The 14,806-nt window shown below is 34.6% G+C and overlaps 1 protein-coding gene and 2 pseudogenes across 1 annotated transcript; all 3 read left to right on the plus strand.

Moving 5' to 3' along the window:
• The first annotated feature begins 308 nt into the window (after positions 1-308).
• On the plus strand, positions 309-932 carry LOC107841549 (uncharacterized mitochondrial protein AtMg00810-like). The gene has a single exon (XM_016685434.1). The coding sequence runs from the start codon at positions 309-311 to the stop codon at positions 930-932; it is 624 nt and encodes a 207-aa protein (XP_016540920.1).
• A 2,764-nt stretch (positions 933-3,696) lies between these two features.
• LOC107841548 lies at positions 3,697-6,916 on the plus strand (annotated as a pseudogene).
• LOC107841547 lies at positions 6,672-9,279 on the plus strand (annotated as a pseudogene).
• The last annotated feature ends 5,527 nt before the right edge of the window (positions 9,280-14,806 follow it).

Here is a 14,806-nt window from a genome sequence, read left to right on the forward strand (position 1 = left end):
GTAAGACATGATACAATATGACTTCTATTTTCTTTGGCACCTCAATTAAATTGGGAGTTGTATCATCTAGATGTGAAGTCGGTATTCTTAAATGGGCCGTTGCAGGAACAAATTTATGTCGACCAACCGAAAGGCTTTCAAGTTACAGGAATGGAGGATAAAGTTTACAGATTACATAAGGCATTGTATGGTATAAACAAGCTTCTCGAGCCTAGTATAGTAATATTGATAATTATCTCATTTATTATGGCTTTAAAAAAAGTGAAAATAGAACTACTTTATATGTGAAGAAGGCTAAAGGTGGAGATATGCTTGTGGTATCACTCTATGTTGATGATCTTCTGGTAACTGAAAGCAATGAAATTATCGTTAATCAATTCAAGCAAGAAATGGAGACCAAGTTTGAGATGTTAGATTTGGGGCAAATAAATTACTTTCTGGGAATGGAGATTCATCAAGCTACTGATGGAATCTTCATTTCTCAAAGAAAATATACATGGGATATTCTTAAAAAGTTCAAGATGGAGAGGTGTAAGCCTGTATCAACTCTACTAGTTCACAATAAAAATATCTCAAAGTCTGAAGGAGGTGATAGGGATGATCCAATACTTTACAGAAGTCTAATTGGTAGTTTACTATATTTGACAGCAAAAAGACCTAATTTCATGTTCGTAGAAAGTATTTTGAAAAGGTTTATGCATTCTCCAATTCAAGTTCATCTTCGTATCGCTAAACAAACATTGAGGTATATCAAGGGAACTGTTGATTACGCTATTTGGTTTAAAGCGGAAGAGCAAAGGCAATTAATGGGTTATTCAGATAGTGATTGGGCAGGAAACGTTGATGATATAAAAAACACTTCTAGATATGCTTTTACACTTGGTTTAGGCATGTTCTCATGGAACTTAAAGAAGCAAGAGGTGGTAGCTTAATCATCTACAGAAAAAGAATACATTGCTGCTGGTGGTGCAACTAATCAGGCTCTATGGTTATAAAAAGTTCTACGTGATCTAGAGGAAAATCAAATTGAAGCTATTATCATTAAGGTGGACAACAAGTCAGCAATTCCTATGGCCAAAAATCTTGTGCAACATGGTCGTTGAAAGTGTATAAAAGTAAAGTTTCACGCTATCAAGCAAGCAGAGAAGGATGATGAAGTTAATCTTGTTCATTGCAGTTCCAATCAACAGATTGCATATATTTTGACCAAGGCTTTTCCTAAGGGGAAATTTGAAGTTATAAGGGCTAAGCTGGGAGTATCCAAGAAAAATTTCAAGGAGGAGTGTTAGAATATGAGATTTTTCTAGATAGTCTTTTGTTTAATAGTTTCTTTTAAATAAATGGTAGTCCTTATTTTGTGAAGTGTCTTGTAAGAGAGTGTGTCTTATAAGATATCATGTGAAGTGTGTATTGTAAGACTTATGTATCTATAAGCGTAGCCTTTTGTAAGATGTTGATAATGAATAAATGAATGAAAAAGCTACTGCTGCCCGTTATCTTTTTTCTTCTCTTTAGCTCCAAATTCTAACACAATTCATGTTGTACATGAGCAGGATCCATAGGATCCAATAAAAGTGAACTAGATCAAACAGAATCAATATTGCATCTTACCGAGATCTATTTGGCAAGCCAAGATAAGCACCCTATGAAAAATAAAGGTTTGCAAGTGCTTAAAAGGGATAACCATAAGAATTCAGGATTATCCTAACAACATGAAGCATAGAGCAAATAATGTTTTCATGAAGATGTAAAAACTTGTACTATCTTGTCACACTGAATTTGATAGGAAGGGATTCGTTCGTAGGGGAAATTTTGGTGCAATATTATTAGGAACAAAATTGTACTCTGTTCATATTTACTCATAACATTTGGATGGACACACTCATTAAGAAAAGAATGAAGTGTCAAAAACACACCTCTAAACTATCCTTTTTTTTATTTTCACACCTAAAGTATTGGGAGTGTGCGAAACATACCTAAACTATCACACATCAGTTTGAAAAACACACCTCAATGTTGGAGTTAATGTAAATTTACTCACACCTCTAGGCGCATCTAGCCAGGAAAAATTTGTCCACATGGTATTTTTTTAATTCTATTTTGCTGACGTCATTTATTTCATCAACAACAACAATAACATACCCAATGTATTCCCACATAGTGGGGTCTGGGGAGGGTAGAGCGTACGCAGACCATACCACTACCTCAGGTGAAGTAGAGAGGCTATTTTCGATAGACCCAAGGTTTAGGACCGATAAGAGTATAACAAACACAAAAATAAATGCATATAAACTAGTACAATATGCAAAATAAACTAACATCTCTAGTCACAAGATAATACTACAACCACAAGATAACACTAAAAACTATCTATCCGAAATTATAGACATCACTCAACACCACGAACAAGAAACTTCAGCCACAAATAAAGAACGCTATCCTACTATTACCGACGCACTTCCACACTCTAACCCTCTACCCTAATCCGCGTCTTTCACACCTTTTTATCAAGAGTCATTTATTTCATATTTTAAATATTTTTCAATTGATTTTTTAAAACTCTAAAGAATTTAATTTTTTTTTTTGGGTGGTGGGTGGGTTGGTTTGTGTGGAAAAAAGATTTTAGTTTAATTTTTTTAAAAGGGGTTAAGGGGGCTGGGAAAGAAATATTTTTGTTAAAGGTTTATAGAAAATTAAAAAATTTAAAGATTCTTTTTAATGGGGTTGGGTCGAGGATAGGGGTGGAGCAGGGTAAGAAAAAATTATTATTTGTAAAAGAGAAATTTTAAAAATTAATTTTTTTTGGGGGTTGGGGATTTGGGGGAGGGGGGTGGGTTGAGCGGTGGGGCTAAGGGGAAGGGTAGGGGTAGGGGTAAGAAATTTTTTTAACTTTTTAATTTTTGATTTTTTGTTGGGATTGGTAGGGGGGGTGGGGGGGTTGGGGGGTGGGGGGGGGGGTGGGTAGAGAAAAAAAAATTGGAGGGGGTGTTGGCGGGTGGAGATGATGGTGTAAAGGTGGGGTGGGTGATTTTGAGAGTGGGAACAAGTCATTTTCCTTATTTTAAATGAGGTTGCTTTCTTGGAAAAGAATATTTTTCAAAATTTTTAACAAAACGAACATAAGCAAAAATGAAAGATGTTTTTCAAGGAAATTGAAAAATATTTTTTAGAAAAGTAAGTTGTTTCTTACTTATTTATTAGTGTTCAATATGCAAGTAGAAAATGCTTTTCTAGAAACACAAAAAAGGTATATTCTTTTTTTTTTTTTTTTTTAAAAAGAAATTTTTTGGAGGGGGGTGAGCGTGGGGGTGGGGTTGCATGTGATAGGAATTCTAGAATACTTTATCATACTATCTCCAATATTTTGTTGCGAATTACTCACTTATGTTTTTCTCCGTGTGAAGGACCTATGCGAAACAACCTTGTCAAATGCTGGGAAGGGGATCAGTAGATAAGTACTTGCCCCTATCAAAAATAACTTCTTTTTTCCTTAATTGTGAAGTCCTTTTTATTATAGGAGTGGGTCATTGTATAACGACTATCCCGATCCAAATGGGATTGGATAATACTCATACCAATATAAAGCGAACAGCCTTCCTTGTCAAATGGGAGGGGATCAGTAGATAAGTACTTTCCCCTTTCAAAAATAACTTCTTTTTTACTTAATTGTGAAGTCCTTTTTATTATAGCAGGAGGTCATTGTATAACGACTATCCCAATCCAAATGGGATTGGATAATACTCATACCAATATAAAGCGAACAGCCTTTCTCAAAAGAATAATTATACGTATCACTTTTCCTCCTGCGAATTTCTTTACTCTTCTACGCCCTCAAATTCCGCAGAAACAATGGCATCAGATCGCGAGACAGCGACGACAACCTACACGCCTATGGAGCCTAATGTTGACGCTGAGTGTAGTTCTATGTCCCGTAAAAGAAAGTTCAGGAGGAGGGTTGACGACCATGAAGACGTCGAAGATGTAGTTAGGAATGGAGAGAATGAAAGACAGTTAGGAGACATAATGACAGTAACAACTCTGAGTCGGAGGAAGAAGAAGAGATTAGAGAGGAGTTGGAACGACATATCAAAGAGCGAGATGCTACATGTACCAGAAAGTTGTCAAGGAGGGAGGAACAAGAGGCAATCAGGAGGTCAGATGACATTGGAAATTTGAGGAAGATTTCGAGACGAGAATACTTGAAGAAAAGGGAGAAGAAGATTCTAGATGCACTCAGAGACGAAATTGTTGACGAGCAATATTTTTTTGAGCGAGTCAAGTTGACAGAAGCAGAGCAACGCGAACTAAAACATAAGCAAAAAATATATGAACTCGTAAAGAAATCAGAGGATACTGATGACATTGGCGAGTATAGGATGCCTGATGCCTATGATCATGAAGGTGGTGTAAATCAGAAAACGAGATATTCGGTTGCTTTGCAGCGTGACAGGGATACAACTGGAAAGACGAAACCTATTTCAGAACAAGAAGCGTGGGAGGATCATCAAATTGCGAAGGGTACGGTTAAATTTGGGTCAAAATATAGTAAGCAGAGATCTGAGGACTATCAATTTGTGTTAGAGGACCAAATCGAATTTATAAAGGCATCAGTAATAGATGGTGTTAAATTTGATCAAGAGCCTGGAATTGAGTCAATAGAGAAATTTACAGCTAAATCAGCTTTTGAAAAACTTCGGCAGGATAGAAAGACCTTGCCAATTTATTCATACAAGGATGATCTGCTCCAAGCTATTAATGATCATCAGGTTCTTGTTATTGTTGGAGAAACGGGCTCCGGGAAGACTACTCAAAGACCACAGTATCTACACGAGGCGGGATATACCAAACGTGGGAAGATTGGATGTACTCAACCTCGTTGAGTTGCTGCTGTGAGTGTTGCTGCTCGTGTTTCACAAGAAATGGGAGTCAAACTAACTCGGCAATGAGGTTGGCTATTCTATACGTTTCGAGGATTGTACATCTGAAAAAACCATTCTGAAATATATGACTGACGGGATGATGTTGAGAGAGTTCCTTGGTGAGTATGATCTAGCCAGCTATATGTCATAATGATTGACGAGGCTCACGAAAGAATGCTTTCGACTGACATTTTGTTTGGTTTAGTTAAGGACATAGCCCGATTTCGGCCGTATTTGAAGTTGCTTATATCAAGTGCCACTCTAGATGCTGAGAAGTTCAGCGATTATTTTGACTGTGCTCCAATTTTTAAAATTCCTGGAAGGCGGTTTCCAGTTGAGATACACTGACAAAAGCACCAGAGGCCGATTACATGGATGCAGTAGTAGTCACTGCTCTTCAAATCCATGTAACACAACCACCTGGTTATGGTGATATACTAATATTTTTGACAGGGCAGGAGGAGATTGAAATAGTGGAGGAGATCATTAAGCACCGGGTAAGAGGTCTCGGGTCAAAAATCGCTGAGCTGATAGTTTGCCGGATATATGCAAATCTGCCAACAGCATTACAAACTAAGATATTTGAGCCCACTCCGGAAGGGGCACGTAAGGTTGTCCTTGCTACAAATATTGCTGAAACATCATTGACAATCGATGGGATTAAATATGTTATTGATCCAGGATTTTCTAAGATGAAGTCTTACAACCCTCGAATGGGTATGGAGTCATTACAGGTCATTCCTATATCAAAGGCATCTGCCAATCAACGTGCTGGTCGGTCTGGAAGAACAGGTCCTGGAAAGTGCTTTCGATTATACACTTCACATAACTTCATGAATGATTTGGCAGACAACACAGTCCCGGAAATACAAAGGACCAATCTTGCAAATGTTGTGCTCTCTCTAAAGAGCATTGGGATTGTTGACTAGATGAATTTCGACTTCATGGACCCCCCCTCCATCACAATCTCTACTTAAAGCGCTGGAACTGTTATTTGCCCTTGGTGCCCTAATAATATTGGCGAGTTAACAACAACAGGTAGAAGAATGGCCGAGTTTCCTCTAGATCCAATGCTGTCCAAGATGATTGTTACGTCTGACAAGTATAAGTGTTCTGATGAAATAATAAGTATTGCTGCAATGCTTTCTGTGGGAAATTCAATCTTCTATCGTCCAAAAGACAAACAAATCCATGCTAACAATGCACGGATGAATTTTCATACGGGCAACGTGGGAGATCATATCGCGCTACTAAAGGTTTACTATTCCTGGAAGGAGACAAACTTTTCAACCCAGTGGTGCTATGAGAATTACATCCAAGTGCGAAGCATGAAGAAAGCTAGGGATATCCGAGATCAATTGGAAGGTCTGCTTGATAGGGTGGAAATTGAGTTGTCTTCAAATGTTAATGACTTGGAAGCTATAAAGAAGTCCATAACATCAGGATTTTTCCCCCACTTAGCGAGACTACAGAAGAATGGATCTTATCGAACTGTCAAACATCCCCAGACAGTTAACATTCACCCCAGCTCAGGTTTTTACTGCAGACACTTCCTAGATAGGTCGTCTACCAGGAGCTAGTTTTGACGAGTAAGGAGTACATGCGGCATGTTACTGAGCTGAAACCTGAATGGCTTGTAGAAATAGCTCCTCATTACTATCAGTTGAAAGATGTTGAAGAGTCTAGCTCAAAGAAAATGCCTCGGGGAATTGGCCGTGCATCTTAGGAACAACTCCTATTTTTGCTAAAGTAATGAGCAATGTCAACAGAATTGCTTATGCGAGGAATTGTAAATTTGTCAGTTATACCGCTGGCTGAAGTTTTCCATGCACATTAACTGACATGAATCAGAAAATTGTATATAGGATTTCATAGATTCTTCATAATCTTTTGGGTTTTTATAGATTAATGACTGTAATTCTCTGTACGTTCCTCATTCTATTCATTCTGTTGCTCAGGGGAAGCTATTTTTTATCGTGTAAACCATGTAATTTTTATTTTTTCAATAGTCCAGGAGAATTAGAACCAAGATCATATGATCTCGTTAGATAACAATGTACAAAAAGAACGGAATGCGATAAATTTATATTCTTTTTTTTCCACTATAAAGTGAGTAGCGAGTATGAAAAGTAAACATAAGCTATATCCTTCATGCTCTGTGTTCTAGCTATGTCGATACTTTTAAATGACAAATAGTTAAACACTTGAAGAACTGAAAGCATGGCATAGTATATATATGAGCCGAAAGTTAGATAACAGTTATCTAGTATTCAATTTGATAATAACTGTTAATAACCTCATTTGTAGTTGTTATATTATTGTCAAGACTTGAACATATACACCTACGCACATGCAAGCAAATTCCTGTTGTTAAATAAGCTTTAGTAAAAATTGCACTAGTTTTTTCAGCCATGTCTTTCACCTTGTCTACTAGTTAATGTTCTATGTGAATTCACTTTTAACTGATTCAAATCAGTAAACATGAGTGTAGATGGCTTATCGAAGTTAATCTCTAATGAGCTGCTGAAATTAACTGATTCAATCAGATTTTAATCCTAATCCCATCAACTTTAAGAACAATTCAGATGGTCCAGCATATTCTTTTACTACCTCCTCTGTCTTTGCCATGGTGCCTGAATATCCAACTTCAGGTGTTCATGGCTTGGCTTTTGTTATGCCACCAATTAAAGGCCCTCCAGCGCATTACATCAGTCCTTTCAATGACAAAAACAACAGGAACATCACCAACCGTGCTGTTGCAGTGGAGTTTGATATGATACTGCATTGCGAATTTGTAGATATTAATGACAACCATGTTGGAATTAATATCAATCAGATCAAATCTGTGGTATCAAAGCCAGCTGGTTATTATGTTAGTAAATAGTAACAATTGCTCACTTCAAAATTTGTCTCTCGTCTGTGGCCAGATAATGCAAAGCTTGGGTTAAATAGAATGCTGTATCTAAGCAAAAGCATGTTACAATAGCACCTGTCATATATAGGTCATAAACCAAACACTCCACTTTCATCTTTGTCTAACGATCTTTCGCCTATCATAAGAGGTATCAAGGCTTCGATCAACTGGTTCAGCATCATCATCTCACTATGTCTTGGAATGGAGTTTCAGGATAAATGTCATGGCTGCAGGACTTGATACTTCTAAGCTTCCTCGAATTGGACCTAAAAGTTATCAAGGCATCTATTTATTGTCTTGCCTGTAATTTAGCATGTGTTCTTATAGTTTCTACCTATGGAGTTTTTTATTACACAAGACGAAGAAGGAAGTTTGCGGAGTTGCTAGAGGACTAAGAACTTGAATATGGACCTCATAGGTTCAAGTACAAAGAGATACATTGCTACCAAAGGATTTAATGAAAAGGGATTATTGGGCTCTTGAGGCTTTAGTAGGGTCTATCATGAGGTGTTTCCCAGTTCAAAAATGGAAATTGCAGTAAAAAAAGCTGTCTCATGACGCAAAACAAGTAATGAGGGCCTTTGTTACAGAAATTGTCAGTATGGGTTGGCTACGCCATAGGAATTTGGTTTCTTCTTGGTTATTGCAGGCATAAAGGAGAGCCGATTTTGGTGTATGAATATATACCTAATGTATGCCTAGACAACATATGACCAATCAGATTGTGCCTTTAGCTGCAACCAAAGATTCCAAGTCATCAATGGTGTTGCGTCAGGATTATTTTATTTGCATGAAGAGGGAGCAAGTAGTGATACACAGAGATGTAAAAGCAAGTAATGTTTTATTGGACTCTGAATTTAAAATGAAGGTTAGGAGATTTTGGCCTTGCAAGATTGTATGCTCGTGGAAGTGAACCTCATACAACCCCTGTGGTTGGGACTATCGGCTACATTGCCCCGGAGCAATCAAGAACTGGTAAGCCAACAACCAGCTCTGATGTATTTGCTTTTGCAGCTTTCTTGCTTGAAGTTGCATATGGAAGGAGGCTAATAGATCCAAAAGCACTGTCCATGATCTTGATTTGATCGATTGGGTGTTTTCTTGCAGGAGAATGGAGGAGAAATTCTTAAGGCAATTGATCCCAAATTAGGTGCTGATTTTACGCTAGAGGACGTAGAAATGGTGTTGAAAATTGGTATATTATTCTCCCTTTCAGAGACAACCGGCAGGCCAAGTATGAGACAAGTTGTCCAATACCTAGAAGGGTCTGTTGCTCCACCAGATCTAACATCCCTTAGTTTATCTGCTGCAGGCCTTATTTCTAGATGCAATGAAGGTTTTGATGATTTTTTCATATCAAGTTCATCTTGTGGGGAAGAAATGTTCACATTGTTCCTCTATTACAGTCATTTCTCTCTGGAGGTAGAGAAATATATATTCTGTTGATGAAGTCCATCCTCAGATGAGAGCACGTTCTACCGTTGTCATGTGGCGATTTCTATTCTACTTCTTCTATTCTACTTCTTCATTGAATGTTTTTGAAAGTATCTAGTGAAACTGAAAAGGTTCAAATATACCACTAAACTATAAAAAATGATATTTATGTCATCAGTTAAAAGCTGACCTTATTCATGCCATCGCCGTTACAAAACCAGTTTATCCATGTCATTACTTTTTAACGATGGTTTTCAAAAACAACTTTGTCGCGTAGCCTTTTATTAGAGATCCACATCATTAATTAAAATAAGCAAAAAGGCTCAAATATACCATTGAACAATCAGAAATGACTCATTTATGCCATCAGTTAAAAGTTTGGCTCATTCATGCCATCACCGTTATAAAATCAACTCACTCATGCCATTACTTTTTAATGATGAGTTTTTAAAAATAGCTTTGCCACGTGGTCTTTTATTAGAAGTCCACGTCATTAATTAAAAGAAATCAATATTAATTTCAAAATATTTGAAATTAGTTAGTATCGGGATTATTTATTCCAGCATTTATACCATAATGATGGGAGAAATTATCCCATATACATGGCGGGATAATTGGAATAGCAGACTTCTTTTAAGCCGTTATTTAAAAATGATTTTTTCAACAATGTATGCTCCACTAATTCGTGATGAGAGAAGTTATTCCATATGCATGACGAGATAATCGGGATAACAAACTTCTTTTAAGTCGTTATTTGGAAATGATTTTTTCGTAATGTATATTCCCCTAATTCATGATGGAAGAATGGAGAAGTTCTATTGGTATGCCTTTTTCTTTTTCTTGCTTGCTCTAATCGTTCATTGGTTTATTTTCTTGCAACTTTGAAGTATATATTGGAGTCATTGGAATTAAAACTTATCAGTTACTGTAGGATAGAATTTTTGAGGTTTCTGTCAAGCGTAACAATTATAATGATTTAGAATCAACTAGAAATAGCCAAAGGATATATATTAATCACTATTTTTTCTGATTAGAAAAATAGTTGTTGTTGTAGGAAAAAAATATTTTAATGGGTGTGGATCGGGTTATGTTAAATGAATCGGTTGTTTTTAATGGGTCTAAGATATTTTGAAATTAATATTGATTTATTTTAATTAATGTCGCAGACCTCTAATTAAAAACCATATGACAAAACTATTTTTGAAAATCCACCATTAAAAAGTAATGACATGGGTGAGCTGATTTTATAACGACAATGACATGAATGAGTTGAACTTTTAACTGATGGCATAAATGAGTCATTTCTGAAAATTTAATGGCATATTTGAGCCTTTTTTCTTATTTTAATTAATGATGTGGACCTTTAATAAAAGGTCACGTGGCAAAGCTGTTTTTGAAAATCACCGTTAAAAATTAATGGCATGGATGAACTAGTTTTGTAATGGCGATAACATGAATGAGCCAAACTTTTAACTGAAGGCATAAATGAGTCATTTCTGATAATTCAATGACATATTTGAGCCTTTTTCCAATTTTCAACTGCATCGATAATAAGCCATCAAATTTGGAAGATCGTCCAATATGGTGGTTCTTTACCAATTCATAGTTAACGTTTCTGTATGTTAAAAGTTTCTTTGTTCTTCAAGCAAGATGAAAGAATGCATACTTCTTCATTGGATGTTTGAATGTTTTAGAAAGACAAAATACTTCGCCAGGTCTCTTAACTTGTAGCCATTTTTTACTTTGCCACTTCAAGTGAATCTCATTCATTTTTAGCACCTTAAATAGCATATGAGTGTGTCATTTTGACACATTATGCAGAGTTGACATGATGCACGTATTACACTTATGTAAAGGTGCGTGAAAGTCATTTTTCGATGTGGCGTATGAATTGACCCACAAACAATATATTAATTCATCTTCATTAATTTATACTCCCTCCGTCTCAAATTGAGATGACACATTAATTAAGAAAAATAATTAATAACATGGATAGTTTACCATAGTGCCCCTATTAAATGATGTTTACATTTTAATTTGAAGAAAAAGTAATTAATGCAAAGGGTAAAACATGAAATTTTTTTTGTCTCTTTTTGATTAATGAAAAAAGACAACTAAAATGAGAAATCAAATTAGAAAATTTGGGACGGGTAATTTGAGACGGAGGGAGTACCTTTTTTCTCATTTTTAGTCACCATTTTTATCAATCTTAAGCTTATTTAATGATGAAAATTATTGAAAGAGATTTAAAAATTTAATACACATTTAGAGGTTCGTGAAAATTAAATAATAAGCACCATATTATTTTAACCACTAGGTTAACCGCACATGCCTCGCACGTGTAACATTTGATTATTTAAAATTAAATAATTTTACTTATGCGGATATTTTTAATAAAGTGTAAAAGTTTAAATCACTTTTCAAAATTCCTTCACACTTTAATATAATAATGTAAACATATATATACACATATATGTTTTACCACCAGAAGTTTCAAGCGGTTGATAGATCATTACTTTTGCATTTTCCATATAGTACGTCTTTCCTTTGTTGCCACAGGCTAAGTGAGACGCATCACTTTGAACCATATTTGTGTTACAATTTTTTTTTTTTAAATATTTAAAATATTTTCTTATTTTTAAAGTCAAATCTTTACAAAACCATTAATTACATTCTTATTACGTACTTAAAACTTTAAAAATCTGGTACTTCTTAAATTTTTCTTAATCTAATAGTTTTATATTTATTTATACGTTTTTTAAATCTTCTTAAAATCAAATTTAGTCGATTTAGAATTCTTAAACTAATGAAAAAAGTACCAGTTGTCATTAATTTTGATGAGTTCTAATAACAAATGTTTTGCCATAAATATATTTAATTAATTTTTAGCTCTTAAATTAGGAAAAAAATATTAAAATTCTGATGATTTTTAATAAGGAAAGATTTTACCATAAATATATTTAATTAATTTTTAACTCTTAAATATTTGAAAAAATAATGAAAAGACAATTTTGTCTAAATCAAGAACTTCTAATGAAACTCAAAAAGTTCAAACAATATTTCTAAGGTTCTTCACACTTTTAATATATTATAAATATAGATTATATCTTTTCTTTTCAAGCATTAAAATGGACATATTTTCTCTCTCTAAAAAAAAAAGGAAGGTCCAATTGGGTAAGAAAAGTCAAAAATAGGCAAATTTTGTTTCAGGATTGCATGGAAATTTTTACTTTTCATTATCACTATTGCATAATCTTATTTTTTTTGCTCCCATTGAATATGCTGAATATGTTTGTTCCCATTGAATATCTTACTTTTTGTTCCCATTAAAGAAGATGATACTGCAAGAAGGACAAGGAAGAAGAAAAGTAAAAATGTCTGATAATTGGAGAAAAAATTAACGATTCAGGGTGGGGGTAAGTGGAGAAGATGATTTCCCGAGGGTGGGATGGGGGAGGGGGAGAGGGCTGGGGTGTTTGCAGAAGCGAGAGGGAGGGGTGTTTGAAGAAGATAATTGGGGTTTGGGGTGGGGTGGGGGGTGTTTGGAGAAGACAACTGGCGGGGGTTTAGGGGTAGGGGGTGTTTGGAGAAGACAACTGGCGGGGGTTTAGGGGTAGGGGGTGGGTCAAAGAAGATTAAGGGTTGGGGTGGTGATGTTGTGTATGTGTGAGTGTGGGTGGGGGGCTGGGGTTTTTGCAGAAGGGAGGGGGAGGGGTGTTTGAAGAAGATGATTGGGGTTTGAGGTGGGGTAGGGGGTGTTTAGAGAAGACAACTGGCGGGGGGTTTGGGAGAGGGGGTGGGTTAAAGAAGATGATTAGGGGTTGGGGTGGTGGTGATGTGTGTGGGGGGGGGGGGGGGGGGGGGTATTTGGAGAAAAAGACTGGCGGATTTTGGGGGGGGGGGGGGGGGTTGATTTATTTTAATTTAAATTAATTATTTAAAAATTATGTGGATAAAAAATGATAAATGCCCTATTATTATTGGTCACTTTACACGTCATATTTGTCACTTTACACGTCAGAACGTGCGTAATACATGCATATTTTTACGAATTGTGTAAAAGGTGTCAAAATGACACACTCGTACGCTATTTGTGGTATCAAAAGTGAACAATGTCTACTTAAGGTGCCAAAGTAAAAAATGACGCCAAGTTGAAGGGTCTAACGATGTATTCCGCCTTTTAGAAAGTATCTAGTTAAACTCATAAAATTTCAACTACATCGATGATAAGCCATCAAATTTGAAAGATCGTCCAATGTAGTGGTACTTTACCAATTTTTTTTTTTGTTCTTCAAGCAAGATGGAAAGAATGCATATTTTTAACTCAATCTTAAATTTCTGATCATATTTGGCTTTATCTAAGTCGTCTGAATGTAATCAAGTAAAATCTGTTTCAGCAATTACGGATCATCATTAAATTTGCATGTAATCAGGTAGCATCTATTGTTTCCTGCAGAGTTACCATAGGTTTATCATTTTTCTTGCATGGAAGTATAGGGAGTAATTTCCATGGATAGTCACTCATGTTTTGAAAGTTACTTATAAATATTACTTTTGTTATTTTTAGCACAAAAATATCACTTAACTATCTCTATTTTCGTCAAAATATACTTGATACTTCAAAAATATTTCTTCTCTCCTAATTGACATGCCATGTCATTAAAATTTCTTTTTTATATATATAATAAATAAATTTATTTAACTTATCAAAATTATTTAATTAAAATTTTATCTTTTTTTTTTTAAAAATAAATACACATGATATATTTATCATTGAGGAATAATTTAATTATGTACTTTAAATTTTATATTTATTTTATCTTTCTTAAAAAAATATATAATTATATTTATTCTTTATTCGATACGAGAATAATTATTACATCACCTGATAAAAATATCAGATAATCACACAACTTAAACGAAAATAATTCGTCTGGTAATGCTATGCACATTACTCATCAATGAAGTAGTTGATGTGCAAAGGTTTGAATTATTTTATTTGGTACTTTTCAAAATTCTTTTAATTTATTTATTTCACCACTTAATAATATTTTTAAAACTCAAGGTATTTATATGAATTGGTACTAATTTAATATTTTTTGGTTATTTATTTCATATACTAAAGATTATTAAAATGTAAAAGAAATAAAAATGATGGCTTTCGGATTTTCATATACGTACTAAAAGTACTATTTTTGAAGGAAAGAAGAATTATTTAGTCATAGAATAAATTAATTTTTTTAAAAATATTAATAAAATGATCTAATATTACAAAAGAACCTTTAAAATAGTACACAATCAATTATCACTTGTTTTTTTGGGTTTAGGATGAGAAAATAATATAAATTGGCATTTAATTATATAATAAGACAAAATATAGTATAATAGAAATAAAAATTAATATGAAAAAACTAAATTAAAAATAATAATTTTTTGTTTTTTAAAGTTTTTTACCTATGTTAACTTTGCGGATTTATTTGATTCATTTATGAATTTACTTGGGGAAAATTCGCAAGACGAATTCATTATTTATCATTTT

This window comes from Capsicum annuum, chromosome 9, assembly GCF_002878395.1.
Source record: "Capsicum annuum cultivar UCD-10X-F1 chromosome 9, UCD10Xv1.1, whole genome shotgun sequence".
NCBI classification, from domain to species: domain Eukaryota; kingdom Viridiplantae; phylum Streptophyta; class Magnoliopsida; order Solanales; family Solanaceae; genus Capsicum; species Capsicum annuum.